Consider the following 16449-nt stretch of genomic DNA (forward strand, 5'->3'; position numbering starts at 1 on the left):
AAAGTCGTACATGATTTATGAATGAGATTGTCAGTAACTTCCCTTTCTCCTGGTATGAATAAAGTGTGAACTGTGATGTATAGATGTGAAATAGGTAACTGAGAGGCACTATAGCCATATAGGAGTAGTGGCATATTTCATAACACCTCTCTGGTTGAATATCAAAACAAATGATAATACATGGTATGTTGATTCAGGGAGCAGCAATTTAGTTTGATAATTAATGTATTGTGGCTTTCCGGATGAAGTCGGACATTGAGACTTTTTATGCTGGCAAAAGTTTTGTTTATGAAATGCTTTTACAAAAACTAAACGTGGAAAACGTGTATTTCTCTCATGTGTGGTTTGCGAGCTATTGCATACGAGTGGGGGTTTTACCCTGTGCGCATTCAAATGGTAGCGGCTGCAGGTTTCCCTTGTCATAAAAAAAAACATGTGTAATTTCTCTTGTAGACGAACGTCTGAGTACTTGGTGTATTTTCCCTTTTATGTTTTGACCTTAAACATCAGGACTCGTGAACTTTTGAAATTAGTGCTCCATAAATAGATGTTTTTTCATTTCGTCAAAAATCGATTTTTACGGTATAGAGCTTATGACCTCCCCGCATATGCCTTCCGGTTACCGCCTTTGACAAGACTCCCAGTTTTCATTTTTGTTTTTTTTGAAGTTACAGTTTTATTAACAATATGAGCATAATGAGGCACACCTGTATACAAGAAGTATACCAAAAGGTAGAAAACCTACAAAAAGATATGGTTTTCTACGAACGACACCCAATCTATGTATAAATGAATGTGGGAGATTTGACAGGAAAACCACATTTATATAACTGTTTTTCTTCAGTTGAACATTGGACTTTTAAGGGATTTATTAACCTTAATAATCCTTTCTGGTTGTTGCAGTCCTTTGTTTCACACAGAATATTTGTGCGCCCAGGTATGGCTCGAAATCATTAGGCCAAGACCATTTCTTGCTCTTATCATGAATAAAGAAAATTGGCTTTCTCATTATTCTGCAGATGATAGTAAATATCAAAAGCAGCCCATCTATTTATCCGAATGGCTGTTGCCATCCTTGAAGTTGTCAGACAAATCACAATCAATGATGTATGTGCAATATAAGATTTGGGTTTTTAAAATGTTCCATCTGTATTGAAGAAGTCATTCTCCTGCTTCACTGATGTGCTTGCCTCAACATGTAGGATGGTGCATACATTGTATCGTGAAATTCAAATGATTTTGGACTGGCTTTTCTCAACCTGAGGTCAAGCATTTAAACTGAAGCCCAAAATGAAATTCCTAAAATGTCACTTGAAAGAATTCATGTTATGAGGTGGTTGCTGGGAACAAAATACTATTTTGGAAGGATCTAGTTGGACAAGAAGTTTTAATGCAAGCTCTCCCTGATCTGGCCTATATATGCACTAACCTTGAGGTTACAGTGGCTGATAGCTGGTCCCCACAGGGATGGAACTTCTTCTTCAGGAGGCATCTTAATGACTGGGAAGTAGGCAGGTTTGTGGAGCTATTGCAGATGATTGATGGTTTCAAAAGCACTACTGTAGAGGATGACACTTTTAGATGGGAACATGACAAGGATGGCAAGTTCTCTGTAGGTGGAATTTATAAGGCTCATCAGTAGATTGACTACGAGGCCGTCAAGTGCTTTGTTTGGTTAGTAATCACGAAAGCTTGCCTCACGCGTGAGATCCTGCAGAAAAAGGGATTGCCAATTGTGTCCAGATGCATGTTATGTAGTGACGCTAGAGAGACAAATAATCATATGTTCCTCCATTGTAAAGTCACATCTCAGCTTTGGACTATGTTCCTCAGTTTAACAGAGACAAAATGGTCAATGCCAGGGCACACAGCAGACTTGTTAAGTTGCTGGATTAGGAGAGGGGGAAACAAGACACGGAAGAAGTGGTGGAGAATAATCCCACACTGTATCTGGTGGACTATCCGGAGGGAGAGGAATGGAAGAAACTTTGAAGATAGATTCAACAACATTCAGAAAATCAAAGAGAGCTGCATAACAACTTTCTACTTTTGGTGTAAAGAACATTGTATAGAAAATGCTGAACAATTAGTAGATCTTTTAGGATTATTGTAATTAGTCTCTTGTTCTAGCTTGTTACTACCTTTTTGGAGGTCTCCAGCATACCTTAATGCTGAGGAATACAACATTACCAGTTTTTAAAAAAAAGTTATTTTTGTTCATGTCCCTCTCTCTTCATATATACTTGGTTTTGTGTGGATATATTTTATTCAATTACTCTGTGGCATGCTAAAGGAATTGAGATGCAAACATGGAAGCTTTCTACCTATTCAGATTCTAATGAGATGCATACCATATTGAGACATGCTCGGCATGAAATGAACCTGGAAGGGAAGCCACAGGAGCAGGAATGGAGAGAAAGCGAAAGAGGAAAGGTGTTTTCCCATTCTATTGATCAATTCAGAGTTGGTCCAAATTTTAGAGTGATGTGAAAGGTGATTTGTAGGACACAAAAGTCTTTGCAAGTTCTGGGCAACCTGAGAGATGATGACATCCGTATACTTTCCACCAGCCAATGTAAATGACAACCAAAGCAAGAAAGAAAAGATGATAATAGTTCTCACATAACTTGATGATTCTTTGAGATATTTCCTGAGTTTGTGACACAAATCTGGAGAAGAGGAAAAACTGGACAGTGAAGCAGAAGCTGGAGAAAGAAGTTAAAGCTGGATTTTTTCTAATTGGCAATCTTTGGTGTTGCTGTTGCGATGTTTTGTACATTAAGATAATAACTAGGAATGGCAATAAGTTTTGTTGGGGAGTTCTTAGGATATATGCTGTGTTTTTAGATAAATTAATGAAATGACTCTCCAGAATAGCTGTTGAAAGCTTCGTTGGCTCGACTCAATGACCAAAATGGTCATTCGGAAAAAACTTACTCGTACCTGGTATTTCCACCAAGTAAATGAATGCAAGACATGTATTTTAGTCCTATGGTTAAAATTCTTTATTTTCTGTAAGCTGATGGCTGATTTCTTTTTAGAGAGAGTTAGAAGTAGATTAGTTTAATCTTTTAAACTTTTCATATACTCGAGACAATCTGGTTATGTTGTTGCTTTTACAATAGCAAATCCCAAAATCTGAAAATAGTATAACGAAGGACAAAGTTAACTAATAAATGAATCCAAACGATCATCATAATTTACACAGAAATTTTAGTAACATGGTTTTGCTAAATGAAAAATAATCCAAATTGTTTCAAATCAACTATTAATTTGATATCTGAGCCTGAAAATTTTGGATTCAACTCAAACCTTCAAATATCAATAAATCCATTTGGTCTTCTCCTACAAACCAACTCAATAAAACACAAATTTCTTCTATCAAACCAGTCTATGAAATTCTCTAGATATAGAACAAATTTCAACCTCATCTGATCGAAATTTATTAACGGATATAGCATTCGACTTCTCGATTCTAAAATTAGCCAAAAGAAGAAAAAAAAGGCGTGTAGGGTAGGGTGGGGTGGGGTGAGGGGGAGGGTACTATTGTTCAACAACCATAAAAGCTTTGAGAAGCCTTTTACATAGCAGATGAACCTCCAAAAAACTTCTTTTCCTTCAAACTTTCAACAGTTTCTTTGATGCTTTCTTCAAGGGTAGTAAATTCAACACCCAAGCTTTTTGCCTTTTCCCTTGATACTTGATAGTTTTGCATCAATGGGTTGTCATCAGCACACCTACAAAGGTTATTTAGAAAAAATGCAGTTCAAACAATTTCAGTGAAAAGCTAATAGTTCCATATATTAACATAATCCCGAGTAAAAATGTAGCGACCCTAAGAATTTCGTTTGGAGGTGATAAATGTTAACTAATATATAAAGAATTGTTTGGCATGTCAAAGATGGATAACAAACTAGTGCAATATCAGTTGGACGTGATAGCAAGTGTACGAGATGTATTATTTGAAGTGATTTAGGGTCTAAGGAGAATCCTAGGGCGAAGTAAAGTTGGAAACTACATGACAAACTAAAGATTCAAATGAGCATGCACTAGGACCAAGTGACCAACTTCAAACGATCATCACTCCCTATCTATATCGAGTTAGGCTGATAAGATATCAAATAAAAGCTCTTTGAGTTGTAAAATAAGAATGACTTTATTATGGTATAAAGTATTACAATTTCATAGAGGAAAGAAAGAAAAAACAGTTTTAGAATTATTCAGTATTTTTATCATCTTGCATTCTAAGTGTTCTCTAAGAACTGCATTGGATTGCGTAGGGTTTCTCATATTAAGGAGGAGTAGATAAGCCAAGAAGGTTTGCTCGTAAGGCACCGGGTCTTGGCTCGTCTTTATCAGAAATTGGGTCCTCCCCCTTTTTGTTACCTTTTCTTGTGGTTACAATGTTTCCTTTAAAGATCAGGAGGACTTATTTAGAATCACTAGCAAGGCTAGTCCAACCAAGAAAGAAAAGGGAATCTATGGGCATTGTCTGGTTCAAGTTAGTGGTTTGCAAACACTTGGATATAAGTTGCATATAATCAAAGAGCATTCAATCTATGAATGACTCGGAGTGGATAATCAAAGAAGGTTCACTATTAGGAGATTGAAACCACACTATGATCAAATTTGACAGTATATTGCTCTTCACATATTTTAAGATTTCATTCAGAATAACACTAGCTTTTCCATCGTCTCTTGTGCTCTCTCTCTCTCTCACACACACGCGCGCGCGCGCACACAGTGAACAAGAATGAATCTACACATTCAACATAAAACACTATCAACATATTCATCTAACCACATAACAACATTTGTGTGATCAAAGCTCAATATAGAAGTTTCATCAAAGCAAAACATCGACTTATTTTTCATATGAATACTTACTTTTCTGGAAGTTGCATAGTAGGATAAAGGTCACGCAATATCTTCAATATATCAGAATAGTGTGCAACTCTCTCAACCATTAAGTATCTCCCATTAGCTGAAGGGTTCTCAAATGCGAGAATATGTGCATTTGCAACATCTTTCACGTTAACCCACCCAAAAGAGGAATTTGGGTATGTCTCAGCACCTACATAGCATGGAAAAATGAACATTCAAAATGATGAAAAGAATGGTTAACGTCCTTGTGAACGAACAGATTTCAATATCATATGAAAAAAGGGTAAAGAAAAGACGCAAGTTCCTGACCTATTAATCATTTCCATCATTTATATCTTCAACCTCAATTGTTCTGTTTAGTTTAGTCTTTGATTGAAATTTAAACATATATAGGTAAATTACATAAGAAGTCTTCTAAGCTTAAAGGAAAAAAAAACTAAATTGCTCTCCCATCTAGTTTGACTAATACAAGAGACTTCACCTTTAGTTCAATAAGCATATCACCCAACCAACATCTTTTACATAAACTGTAGTTACCATAGACCCACCTGTTGTCTAGCCCCTAACCCACGTATCCTCCACATTCAGGCCAAAGAAACAGGAGAACATTCAACTAGAACAAAAAGACAAACAGGACCAGTACACTGGATGAATTACTCTCGAATTTAACCCCATCAGTATATGCCATAAGAGAGTGGATGTTCTCGTCATATTCATATTAGGAGGATGATCCATCTAGTTTAGTAAAATTATTTGGAGAAATCTAACTAGGTTGACCAGAAAGAAGAAGATTTTTTGCCTTGACCGTACAAATGAGCTTCTCTTTAGAACTGATTATGGTGGCCTTAGTATTCGTCTACTTATGTTGACCATAAAACAAAAAATTACAGCATATATGTTCTGCCTTCTTGGTAGTCCACATGGCCTTGGTATTCCATTTGTTAGATTTAAACAATTCCAAGCCATTTGACCTCACCAGATTGAGGTAAAGACCTAACTAATTTAAGTTTAAAAACATACCATTTACCAAGCTCAAGACTGCAGCAGAACTGGTATTAAGTGTAGGCTGTAACAAAGGACCAATAACCATAGCAGGGTTTACTACAACCATATCAATGCCTTTCTCCTTCACAAACTTCCACGCAGCATCCTCAGCCAATGTCTTTGAGAGGACATACCAGAGCTAAAAGGAAACAGGAGAAAATAGAGAGATGTTAACAATTGAAATCTAGGAAAGAAAAAATGGGATGTGAGTGCTTTATTTACACATGCAAACAAACGAGGCCACTTACAGGACACATTGCAACTAATTTCATAGCTTTCAATAATAATAGATCAATGTCACATATAAAACAGATGATATAAGCGACAAAGATCAGATGATTCATTAAACTTGAAAAGTTACTGAAACTGCCTTGCTTTAAAACACGCCTCTCCAAAAAAAATGTGTCTTCCTAATTCTACACCAACCAGAGAAGTGCTTGGATGAAAACCTAAAAAGTAAGAAATTATCAGAACTTAAGTTGACATAACTGCAAAAAGAGAAACTTATGATATTAATAAGAAATAGTGCAGTGACTAAAAGCACTTGGAAATTCTTTAAATTGGATCAGCTAGTCATGTTGTCAAGAACCACGGTTAATGAGCTCTTGTTGACCTTAAAATAAGAGAAATGTGTCTGTTCCTTCTTACATCCATACCAAAACCAAACCACGATAAAAGTAACTTTAAGCAAAGTGCATCTAATTCATCACAAATCTTGATAGCACTTATACAGAGTATATTTTGTTACAAATGTTTTAGGTAACATCTCCGGCTCCTATTTTAAATTTTTTGTAGATCCCTAGCCTTCCCAGCTCCCACATTTATGCAACAGTATTACACTTTAATTAGTCAAGACAGACATTGACCACAAATATTATAACACATACAGTAATGGTAAGACTAGCCAGAAGAATACCTCAATACTAGCTATCTCTATGGGTAATACCTTCATTTGTCTTTGAATGTGCTCAAAAAGAAAGAAGAGAAAAATATATGCACACCTGTTTTTCTTTGCAGTAGTCTGGACTGGTCCACCAGCTCTCATCAACCACAACCTCAGGTGTCCGAGGCTGACCACTATAAGCAACTGCAGCTATGGAAGATGTTAAAACAACTCGTTTTACTGATGGTGCTTTGGCACATGAACCAAGAAGATTGAGTGTTCCCTTAACAGCAGGATCAAGTAATTCGGCCTGAAATATGGCAAGACGTAGAGTTGATTTGAAACGGGAACCAACTCTAGAAGGACAAACAAGCTAACTTACTTTGAGTACCATTGAAAGCAAGTCGGATGTCAGTTTCGTAAAATGGCTACCATTAACATTATACACATCATTTTCTAGAGAACGTGATTAATCTTATGTGTGACTACCAAATGTGAACTATATCAACTAGTAAAAGTCCATAAACAAGATCCATAATAAGATTACAAAATTCCTAAGCTTCATAATTACACATCAAGTACAATGAAAGGAGAAAATAGTTATTCCAATAGCTGTATGCTATAATTTAATTATCCTCTCATGATGTTCAAGCAACGATCGCAACTTTTCCATTAAGGAGGTGATCCCTACTCACTGATAACTTTCCTCAACCAACCATAACCGTATAGTTTTATAACCACTAGACATGAGTTGATCTAAAGCAGAGAGAGGACTGTCAAGGAGAATTTATCTTCCAGATAAAATTCAAAATTTTCTCACACTATTTCTATTAAGTACAATATATTAATTTGAGAATTTCACTCTAGTAGGATGTAACAACTAACTTAATTTACAAGAGGGGAGAAGAAACAAGATGAAAGGATTTCTTGAAACAAAACTGTTACAGTTTTCGAGTTTCGATCATAGTCTTTTTTTTTATACAATCTTAGATTTTATTTACTAAACCGACAAGCATCCAGAAAGAACTTGAAAGAAGAAGAATATATAGTGAAACTTCAATCGGAAAAAGAGAAAGAACGAAATACAAGTGTGACCAGGCAAATGGAAAAAATAACCAGGAGCAGAGTAAATGAAATGTAAGTTATATAGTATCTGATTCAAAGAAACAGGAAAGATGCTATGGTTCATCAGCATAGCATCTAGCTCCTTTAATGTACCAGAAGGTTCATTTGTCACTTGTGTTATCCGAAACAGAAGACTGTCCTGTCTTTGATGAATAGCAAATGAAATTGAGTTTGTCATAACTAAGGTTACTTGATATTAAGCTAATAAAGATGCTGGCCGCAATACTTTTATCAATACATAGAAACTGCCGTTATACTTTGGACTTCTTTCGGCACTACCTATAATGAACGTAAGCAGTTCAAAATCAGATTTACGAGAACGGAAAGGACCTGTGGGTCTGTAACGGAGTAGTAAAAAGGAGACGCTGTATGGAATACACCTTCACATCCATCAACCACAGCATCAAATGAACCTTCTTCTAACAGGTTTGCTTTGAACAAGTGAAGCCTCTCCTTGGCCCCACCAAGAGAAAGCAAGTGCTGTGTTTTCTTGGGATCATCTGCACGAAAAAATCACAATGCATTCAACATATAAGCAGTAAACATGACCTTATAGCACGGGCAAAGAATGAAATATCTAGTTTTTCCGTTGTCCAAATTATAAAATAAGCGGAGAGCTGAAAGTTCAAGTCCCAATGATGAGCGAAACAAGATCAACCTTAGGATATTTTTTCTTTACCACACTCTGACTCAATTTATTTAATAAGTGTGCTAAAAGGAGAAAATACCACTCTAAATGACATGGTGGGATTGTCTCAAAAGATCTAAAATCTCTCTAAATCAATACAGACATAGCTAAGAACACAATATAATGGAAGAAAGGGATCTGCATAGGCACCATATCACTTAGTTCAGAGCGAGGCATGGTTAATTGATTAACTGTAACCTACTCTGGAACTGCTTTGCGAGTTGGTTTGCTCTGAGATGTAGTTTTACTTGACGTCAAAAGATTATCTATTGAGTATAAAGTCTCAAAGTAAAGAATTAAAAAAAGAAAAGGGAGGGTATGAATCTAGAGGTTGCATCCTTCATAATCTAAATGTAAAAAATTCGGGGGTATGAATCTAGGTACAGATATGGGTGCGGGGATTCGGCTAAACTAATGAGAACTCTCAGTAAATGAGTTTGCTTCTGCCCAACCAGGTTGATTTTCTCATTTCCCGTGAGAATGAATACATGAATGGTGGCTTTACATGGCAAAGTCAGTCCACCATAATCACAACATCACTTGTATAGCAAATTGATAATCTGTTGTGATTATGGTGAACTAGAAAAGTCAGTTCACCATAATCACAACCACCATTCCACATACCAAACCACCCCTAATAGTTTAAGCTTTTAGATAAGACGATCAACATAATCCAACAAACAATCAAGCATATGATCTTCATAACCTAAAATTCCAAGATCCAAACAACCCAACACCATCATAAACACAACATATCAATTACATGACACAAACAAACCAACTTTTTTCTACCATTTTTTGCAAAAATCAAATCCAAGAATCAATACCCACAAAAAAAAAATCACAAACCCATATCCCCATTTTCCCATCAAATGAATCCAAACCCAAATAACCCAGAAAAAAAACACTCATTTTCCAAGTATATCAACTGCATGGCACACACAAACCAACATTTTTTTTTCAAAATTCAAATCCAAGAATCAATACCCACAAAAAAAATCACAAACCCATATCCCCATTTCCCCATCAAATGAATCCAAACCCAAATAACCCACAAAAAAACCGCATTTTCCGAAAATAAAAAGAGAAAAAAGGTACAAACTTGGATCACGAACAGAAGCCTTCACAGTGTAACCACGATGTAGCAAGAATTTGACTAGCCATGAAGCTATGTAACCTGAAGCTCCTGTTACACACACTGTTTTCGCTGTCAGACTCATTTCTCTCAGCAAAAAAACAAGCAGAAACAGAGAAAAAAACAAAGAAAATGTGCAGTATTATTATTTTGGTATATAAAGAATTGATGGGAAAAAAAAGTAATTTGAGAGATTATCCTTAAAACTAGCCATCTATATTGTTTCCTTTATTGGTAGGTATATTTGGTAGTTCCTGGGTAGGTAGTCCCAATTTATTTATTTATTCAAAAAATATATAGAGTATAATATAAAAATATTACGTTACGTAATTCAATAACTAATATTATACATAGTGTATCGACCATATCTAATAGTGTTTGTATACACATATAGGCTAAATCGAGTATAATATTATATATGGAACTATGTGGTATAAATATTTTCTTTTCAGTATACATAGACCTAAGTTTTTCTTGTTTTTTAACCAAGGCATGAGTTTCTTATTATATTGACATTATATGTAGCTAATTTCTTAAACTTGTTAGGATATTCTATTTAGATATTTGAAGTAAACTCTGTTTTAAGTAAATGTCTCAATTCCTAATAAAATGTTCATAATATATACTTTTGATTTCAAATTTGAAGAAAAGTTATACGTGTTTTCATTAGCCTATTAGATAGTTTAGTTAATTGTGTAAAATATATTAGGGTGATATCCAAAATTATAACAATTATAGGGTATTAAATTGTTAAGTCACAATACTATGAAGATTTGAGAGAGAGTGGAGTAGATGAGGGTAAGGAGAAGGGTGTCCATTTTCGAAAATCAGTTTGGTTTCATGCCGAGATGATGGACTACTGAAGCCATCCATCTTGTGCGGAGACTGGTGAAAAAATATAGGAAACGTAGGAGGGACCTACATATGGATCTTGAAAAGGCTATGGCAAAGTCCGAAGAGATGTTCTCTAAAGGTGCTTGGAGGCTATGACAAAGTCCCAAGAGATGGTTTGGGCATGTGAAGATTAGGTGCACAGATTCCCAATGAGGAGGTGCGAGATGTTGGTTGTAAGGGGTGGGCGAAGAGGTAGGGTAGGCCAAAAAAGTATTGGAGAGAAGTGATTAGATAAGACATGGTATAACTTCATATTACCGGGAACATGACCCTCATAGGAAGGAGGGGAGGTCACATATTAGGATAGAAGATTTGTTGGGATAGAATTTTGTCTTGCCTTGAGAAGGTTTCAACTTGCTAGGGTATGTCTTAGTACTAATTGTAACCTTGTAGTTTTTTTCATATGTAGTTATTGTTTCTTTTTTGTAAACTTTACACGACTTTCTTATTAGCTGCTATGTTTTCTTCATTTATTTCTTCTTTCTTTATTAAGATTTGATACACTTGACTGATGATCTTTCACATACAGTCTCTCTACCTCCATGAGATAGTAGTAAAGTTTGCATACACTCTATCTTTCCCAGACGCCACTTAATGAGATTTTACTGAGTATTTTATCATTGTTGTTCTGATTCACTTCTCCTTTTATTAGTTTGTGTTAGTTCCTCAATTATAGAAATAAATGAATCATTTATACTCTATCCGTCTTATTTTACTTGACCCCTATATCAAAAACAAATATTCATTTTACTTGCCCATTTTAACAAATTAATAGAATTTTTTTATTTTTGTTAGAAAAAATAAGACATGATACCAACGCTAGTAGAGATAGCAAGTACCCCATAAAATAATTGAAATACGCACATGTCGACCCGTACACCGTCATTATTAAAAAAAGAAAAAAAAACATCCTGGAACAGTTCTTGCACAAACATAAACAACAGGCAAAATGCAAATTTTAATAGTAAGTTGCTAAATATTATAACAAACACATGTGACTTCCAAATTCAAAAGATAACATGGCTTCAAAGTAGCTCTAATAGACCAAGACAATCGTCGATACAATGGACGCAAGCTATTTCTACTACATACATGAAGTGTTTACGCCATTAAAATTATTCTGGATCACAAATCAACACATAAGAAAAGTTTGTATTATATCAATCTATCCAAGCTATGGTGAACATTAAGGTACAGAAGAAGCATGCTCTCTACTTGCTATGCATCTCAATAAAATTTCTTCTCTTTCAAACTTTCAGCAGTTTCTTTGATGCTTTTAGCCAAGGGAGTGAATTCAACTCCCAATGTTTTGGCTTTTTCGACGTTAAACTGGTACTTTGGCGGAAATGGCTTATCATCAACACACCTGGAGAGTTTAATCGAAAAGTTTGAGCCAACTTTATGCATTTTGAGCATGCTCTAGTTACATTGTGAAACATCACTTCAAAATCAACGATGCACATTTCGTGAAGATGAAAAAATTATCGAAGATAGTACTATGTGTAGAAGAAACTTACTTTTCTGGGAGCTTCATTGTAGGGTAAAGCTCGCGTAATATCTGTGCTAACTCAGAGTAGTGTGCAACTGACTCAACCATTATATATCTACCATTAGCTGAAGGATTTTCAAATGCTAGAATATGCGCGAGGGCAACATCTTTAACATTAACCCATCCAGATGTAGTATTTGGGTATGTTTCAGAACCTGTAGTAAAGCAAAACGAAACTTTACCATGAATTCCAACACACTGTAGTAACATGAATAGAATAAAGGGAAAAAGGACAAATATACCCCTGAACTATCGTATATGGTATGCAGATACCCTCCGTGGGACATTGGTGCACCTGTCGTTCAAAAACTAGAGCATATACCCTTTATAATAACGAGCATACACGTGGCATAATCCTATCCACCGACCCGACATTTACTATCACTTACCAGAGGTAAGCCAGTGGTATGCAGAAACAAAGTTGATTTGTTATATTCATTCTCTTGAAGAGAAACTTTAGGAAAATGGTTAAGTAACTAATCGCGATCATTTTTTCTTTCTTTCTTTTTTCCCCCTCCAAAAATCATAACGGATGAGTCAAATATAAAACAACTAGGTTCAGATGACGAGATCAAAGACAAATGCTGTAAGATCAAGCATACCATTTAGCAATTGTAAGATGGCAGCACAAGTTGTATTAAGTGTTGGTTGTAACAAACTGCCTATAACCATTGTTGGGTTTATTGTAACCATATCGAAAGCTTTCTCTTTCACAAACTTCCACGCAGCATCCTCAGCCAATGTCTTCGAAAGTATATACCAGAGCTGGCAAAAGCAACAATAGATGGTCCACAATTAGCTCCAAAAGAGCTATCCCACAATCTGTAAAAATATGTTCTACTCTTATCTTATAAAGAAATAAAAACAAGAAAATGGCATACTCTAATACGATGGTGTTAGGTGATCGATTATGCCATATGTAAAAAATTTCTGCAAGAACAAACAGCTAACCTTACCTTACGGTCGTAGTCATCTAGAAGAATAGCGTATATAGATACTTACCAGAAAATAGCACATTAAAGTTCAAAAATATGTGAAATCTACGATAGAAATGATTGAGCACCAGTTCAGATGATTATAACGAGTATTTCTGATTTAAACGTTTTGACAAGAATTTGTAAGATGTAAACGAAACACTATACATAACTTCTTTGTAATTGTTAGAGTAAATGGAATTTTTAAGCTAAGGCACCTGTGATTCTCTGCAAAAGTCAGGATCTGACCACCATGTCTCATCAATCACCGTTTCAGGCGTTCTTGGCTTGCCATTGAAAGAAACTGCTGCAGTAGATGATGTCAAAACCACTCTTCTAACAGTTGGTGTCTTCGCAACTGATCCTAAAACATTAAGTGTCCCCTTCAGTGCAGGATCAATCAGTTCTGCCTGCACGTTAACAGTAAGGCTAATCCATTACATCAACAGATGGAAAACCAAAAACTAGAACAGAGAAATAGGGACTAACAGATCGAAGACCACTACAGCCAGCTTCATAGGTGAAAGTTTCTTACATTTAACTAGTAAAGGTGAACAACAGTAGAGTGCTACACCTCGCTTAAGGCATACTTTTCCTTGACAATGAGCCTCTTCTGAATAGACGGCACTAAACAATTGATATTTCATCTTATCAAAAAAAAAATAATCAGTTTCTTTGTTCATATATTTTTCATTCAATATCTGTATTTTTTTCTCCCTTTGTGCCTTTTTGCATTGAAGTCCACGTTTTATTCGCGCTTTGCACTTAACACCTCAATGGACTTTAGAGCTTTTTATGCGCTTTTTTGCTTTTGATAAGACTGCTATAGCTAATATAGCTTTGATAGCTCTTTCTCAACTATTTAACTCTCAAGTCCAATTGACATTTTAAGTCTTTCTGTGTCAATATACACTACGAAAAGAATTTACTAAGCGAATTCAGAGGCAACAGTTTTATCATGGAAACTGGAGCACTTTTCTCAGTATATTTTAGGTGAAGACATATCATGTAGACATTGACTAACTCGTGCATAAAATAGGAAGTAATCAAAAAATGGTACTCAGAAGAACAACCCCTTCATCTAGATAATATTTCTACGTCCCAATTTATGTAGTTCTACAACAAGACTAACTACGTAACTCCAAAGAGTAAGCTTGCAAAAGTAGACGTCAAAACCTATGTTGCTCGTACTGATCCTCCAAAATGCACTAGTTTTGAAGTATCCGGACATTTTTAGAGAGTCTTGGCAACATAGGTCAAAACCATATTAATCAGGAGAATGAGTGAGGAACCTGTGGATCTTTGACTTCAAAGTAACAAGGAGATGCTGTATGAAATACACCTTCACAGCCATCAACAACAGCATCAAAGGAACCTTCTTCCAGCAGGCTTGCTTTGAACAAGTGGAGTCTCTCCTTGGCTCCATCAAGAGATGTCAAGTGATCTGTCTTTTTTGGATCATCTACAGGCGGATTTGAATATAAAAAAAAAATAGATTATTACATTAATATAACACAATAGAAAAGCACTAAGGAGATTGTTGGCTAAGTTTATAAGTCGCCAAACTAGCTTATAAACACTTTGGTTTATTGATTCTGATTTGTTACAGATTTTATTTTATTTACTAGTTTTAACTTTCTGATTTCGGAAATATGCTTTAAACGTTGTTGTTTCTTACGAAGTACTACAAAGTTATTGTTATAAGACCATCTCAAACTCCTCTCGGTTTTACTTTTCACTCTCTATAATTGGAGAGTAAAATAGAGAATTGGATCTTCAACCACAAAAACCCTCTATTCTCTATTTATAGAGAGATCTCTGTATTTCACTTTTTGATTATTTCAATATTATTTTTATTATTTTTTAATTAACATATTATTTTTCATATAAGGCTATTAATTAAATCTATAATATTCGTAATACGTTTTAAATGTTATATAATATTTAATATATACTACTTTCATCCTAAATTAGTAATTATTTTTTTTTTAAATTTTCGTCACTTTAAGTAATACGTTTTAAATGTTATATAATATTTAATATATACTACTTTCATCCTGAATTAGTAATTTTTTTTAAAAAAATTTCGTCACTTTAAGTGCTATAATTTGATATTATTATTAATTTTCACTGTGAAGAATGCACAAAATTTAAATTATAAAATGAAAATTTTAATTTAAAAATACAATACATAACATAATAATTTAAATATAGGATAACAATACATAACAAAAATAATTTAGTAGTCCAGCACATCGTTTCCAGATTTAACAATATTCCAAAAATATCAGTATCCAGAGAATTGTTATGGTTGTAATTGTGGTTATGCTTTTCTTTAGAAACTTGAAACAAAATAAAATTTTATATTACATGAAAATTATATAGAATGAATTATTTGGAAAAAGGAAAGAAATGATTTATATTATGAAATAAGAAAATAAAAAATAAAAATATAATATTAAGAAGAGAGAAGATTTTTTTTTTTTAAAATATTAAAATAGAAAATTGGGTTGGGAGTTGATTGTTCTAAAAAACGAAGAACTCTGTATTTGGAGAGATTACTAACACAAACAACCCAAGACAATCATAAACACAACACATCAATTTCATGAAACACACACACAAAACAACATTTTTCTGCCAATTTTTTTTTCAAAAATCACAAACCCATATCCCCAATTTCTCCATCAAATGAAGTCAAATCCAAATAACCCATAAAAAAAAAACCATTTTTTAAAAAAAATAGAGAGTGAAAAAAGGTACAAACTTGGATCACGAACAGAGGCCTTCACAGTGTAACCACGATGTAGCAATAATTTGACTAGCCATGAAGCTATGAAACCAGAAGCTCCTGTTACACACAGTTTTTCCTTCCTGACTCATAATGATAATATGGAGTATTATTTTTTTTTTGGTTTAAAGAATTGATATAGATTACTAAAATTAGCCACCTACCCAATTAGTACCGTTCTCTCCGTTTAAAAAAAAATGAAATGCTTTTTTTTTTTTTAGTTATTAAAATAAATGAACGGGAAATGGATTTGATATATTCTTAACTTTGTATTTTAGAGCTGATATGTCTTGTTACAAGGTCATATATTAATTCTTTCTGTTATAAAATCAGTTCACATATATTCATATCGTTACAAAATGACTCATATCTAGGGGTATGCAAAAATCAAATCGACCAATAAATCGAATCGAAAAAATGTTATTAGGTTATTGATTCGTTTCGGTTTTACTATTGGATTATTGATTCGGTTTCAATTTTAC

General features: G+C 34.5%; 2 protein-coding genes and 1 pseudogene across 2 annotated transcripts in view; 1 reads left to right on the forward strand and 2 right to left on the reverse strand.

The window, feature by feature from the left end:
• Positions 1-2992, forward strand: part of LOC102581295 (DNA repair protein XRCC2 homolog) — a 112794-nt gene extending 109802 nt beyond the window's left edge. Inside the window, exon 11 of the transcript XR_001472161.1 lies at positions 2294-2992. The gene's annotated coding sequence lies outside the window, so the exon portion shown is untranslated. The remainder of the gene's footprint in view (positions 1-2293) is intronic.
• Positions 2993-3272: 280 nt separating this feature from the next.
• On the reverse strand, positions 3273-9924 carry LOC102584059 (cinnamoyl-CoA reductase 1-like). Its single transcript, XM_006365559.2, has 6 exons — positions 9727-9924; positions 8267-8436; positions 6930-7121; positions 5905-6067; positions 4888-5074; positions 3273-3737 (listed from the first exon to the last, which is right to left on the reverse strand). Exons 1-6 carry the CDS (start codon positions 9842-9844, stop codon positions 3581-3583), a joined length of 987 nt encoding a protein of 328 aa, XP_006365621.1. The 5' UTR covers positions 9845-9924; the 3' UTR covers positions 3273-3580.
• A 1685-nt stretch (positions 9925-11609) lies between these two features.
• On the reverse strand, positions 11610-16272 carry LOC102588561 (cinnamoyl-CoA reductase 1-like; annotated as a pseudogene).
• Between the last annotated feature and the right edge of the window lie 177 nt (positions 16273-16449).

Source organism: Solanum tuberosum, unplaced genomic scaffold (genome assembly GCF_000226075.1).
Source record: "Solanum tuberosum cultivar DM 1-3 516 R44 unplaced genomic scaffold, SolTub_3.0 scf00559, whole genome shotgun sequence".
Lineage (NCBI taxonomy): Eukaryota > Viridiplantae > Streptophyta > Magnoliopsida > Solanales > Solanaceae > Solanum > Solanum tuberosum.

Excerpts from the sequence above, each read along its gene's own strand:
- LOC102584059 (XM_006365559.2), bottom strand. The coding sequence starts at position 9,844 with ATGAGTCTGACAGCGAAAACAGTGTGTGTAACAGGAGCTTCAGGTTAC. Across the intron at positions 8,437-9,726 it reads GGCTTCTGTTCGTGATCCAA|ATGATCCCAAGAAAACACAG; the intron begins GTTTGTACCTTT and ends TTTTTCGTGCAG. Across the intron at positions 6,068-6,929 it reads ACTACTGCAAAGAAAAACAG|CTCTGGTATGTCCTCTCAAA; the intron begins GTGTGCATATAT and ends GTTTCCTTTTAG.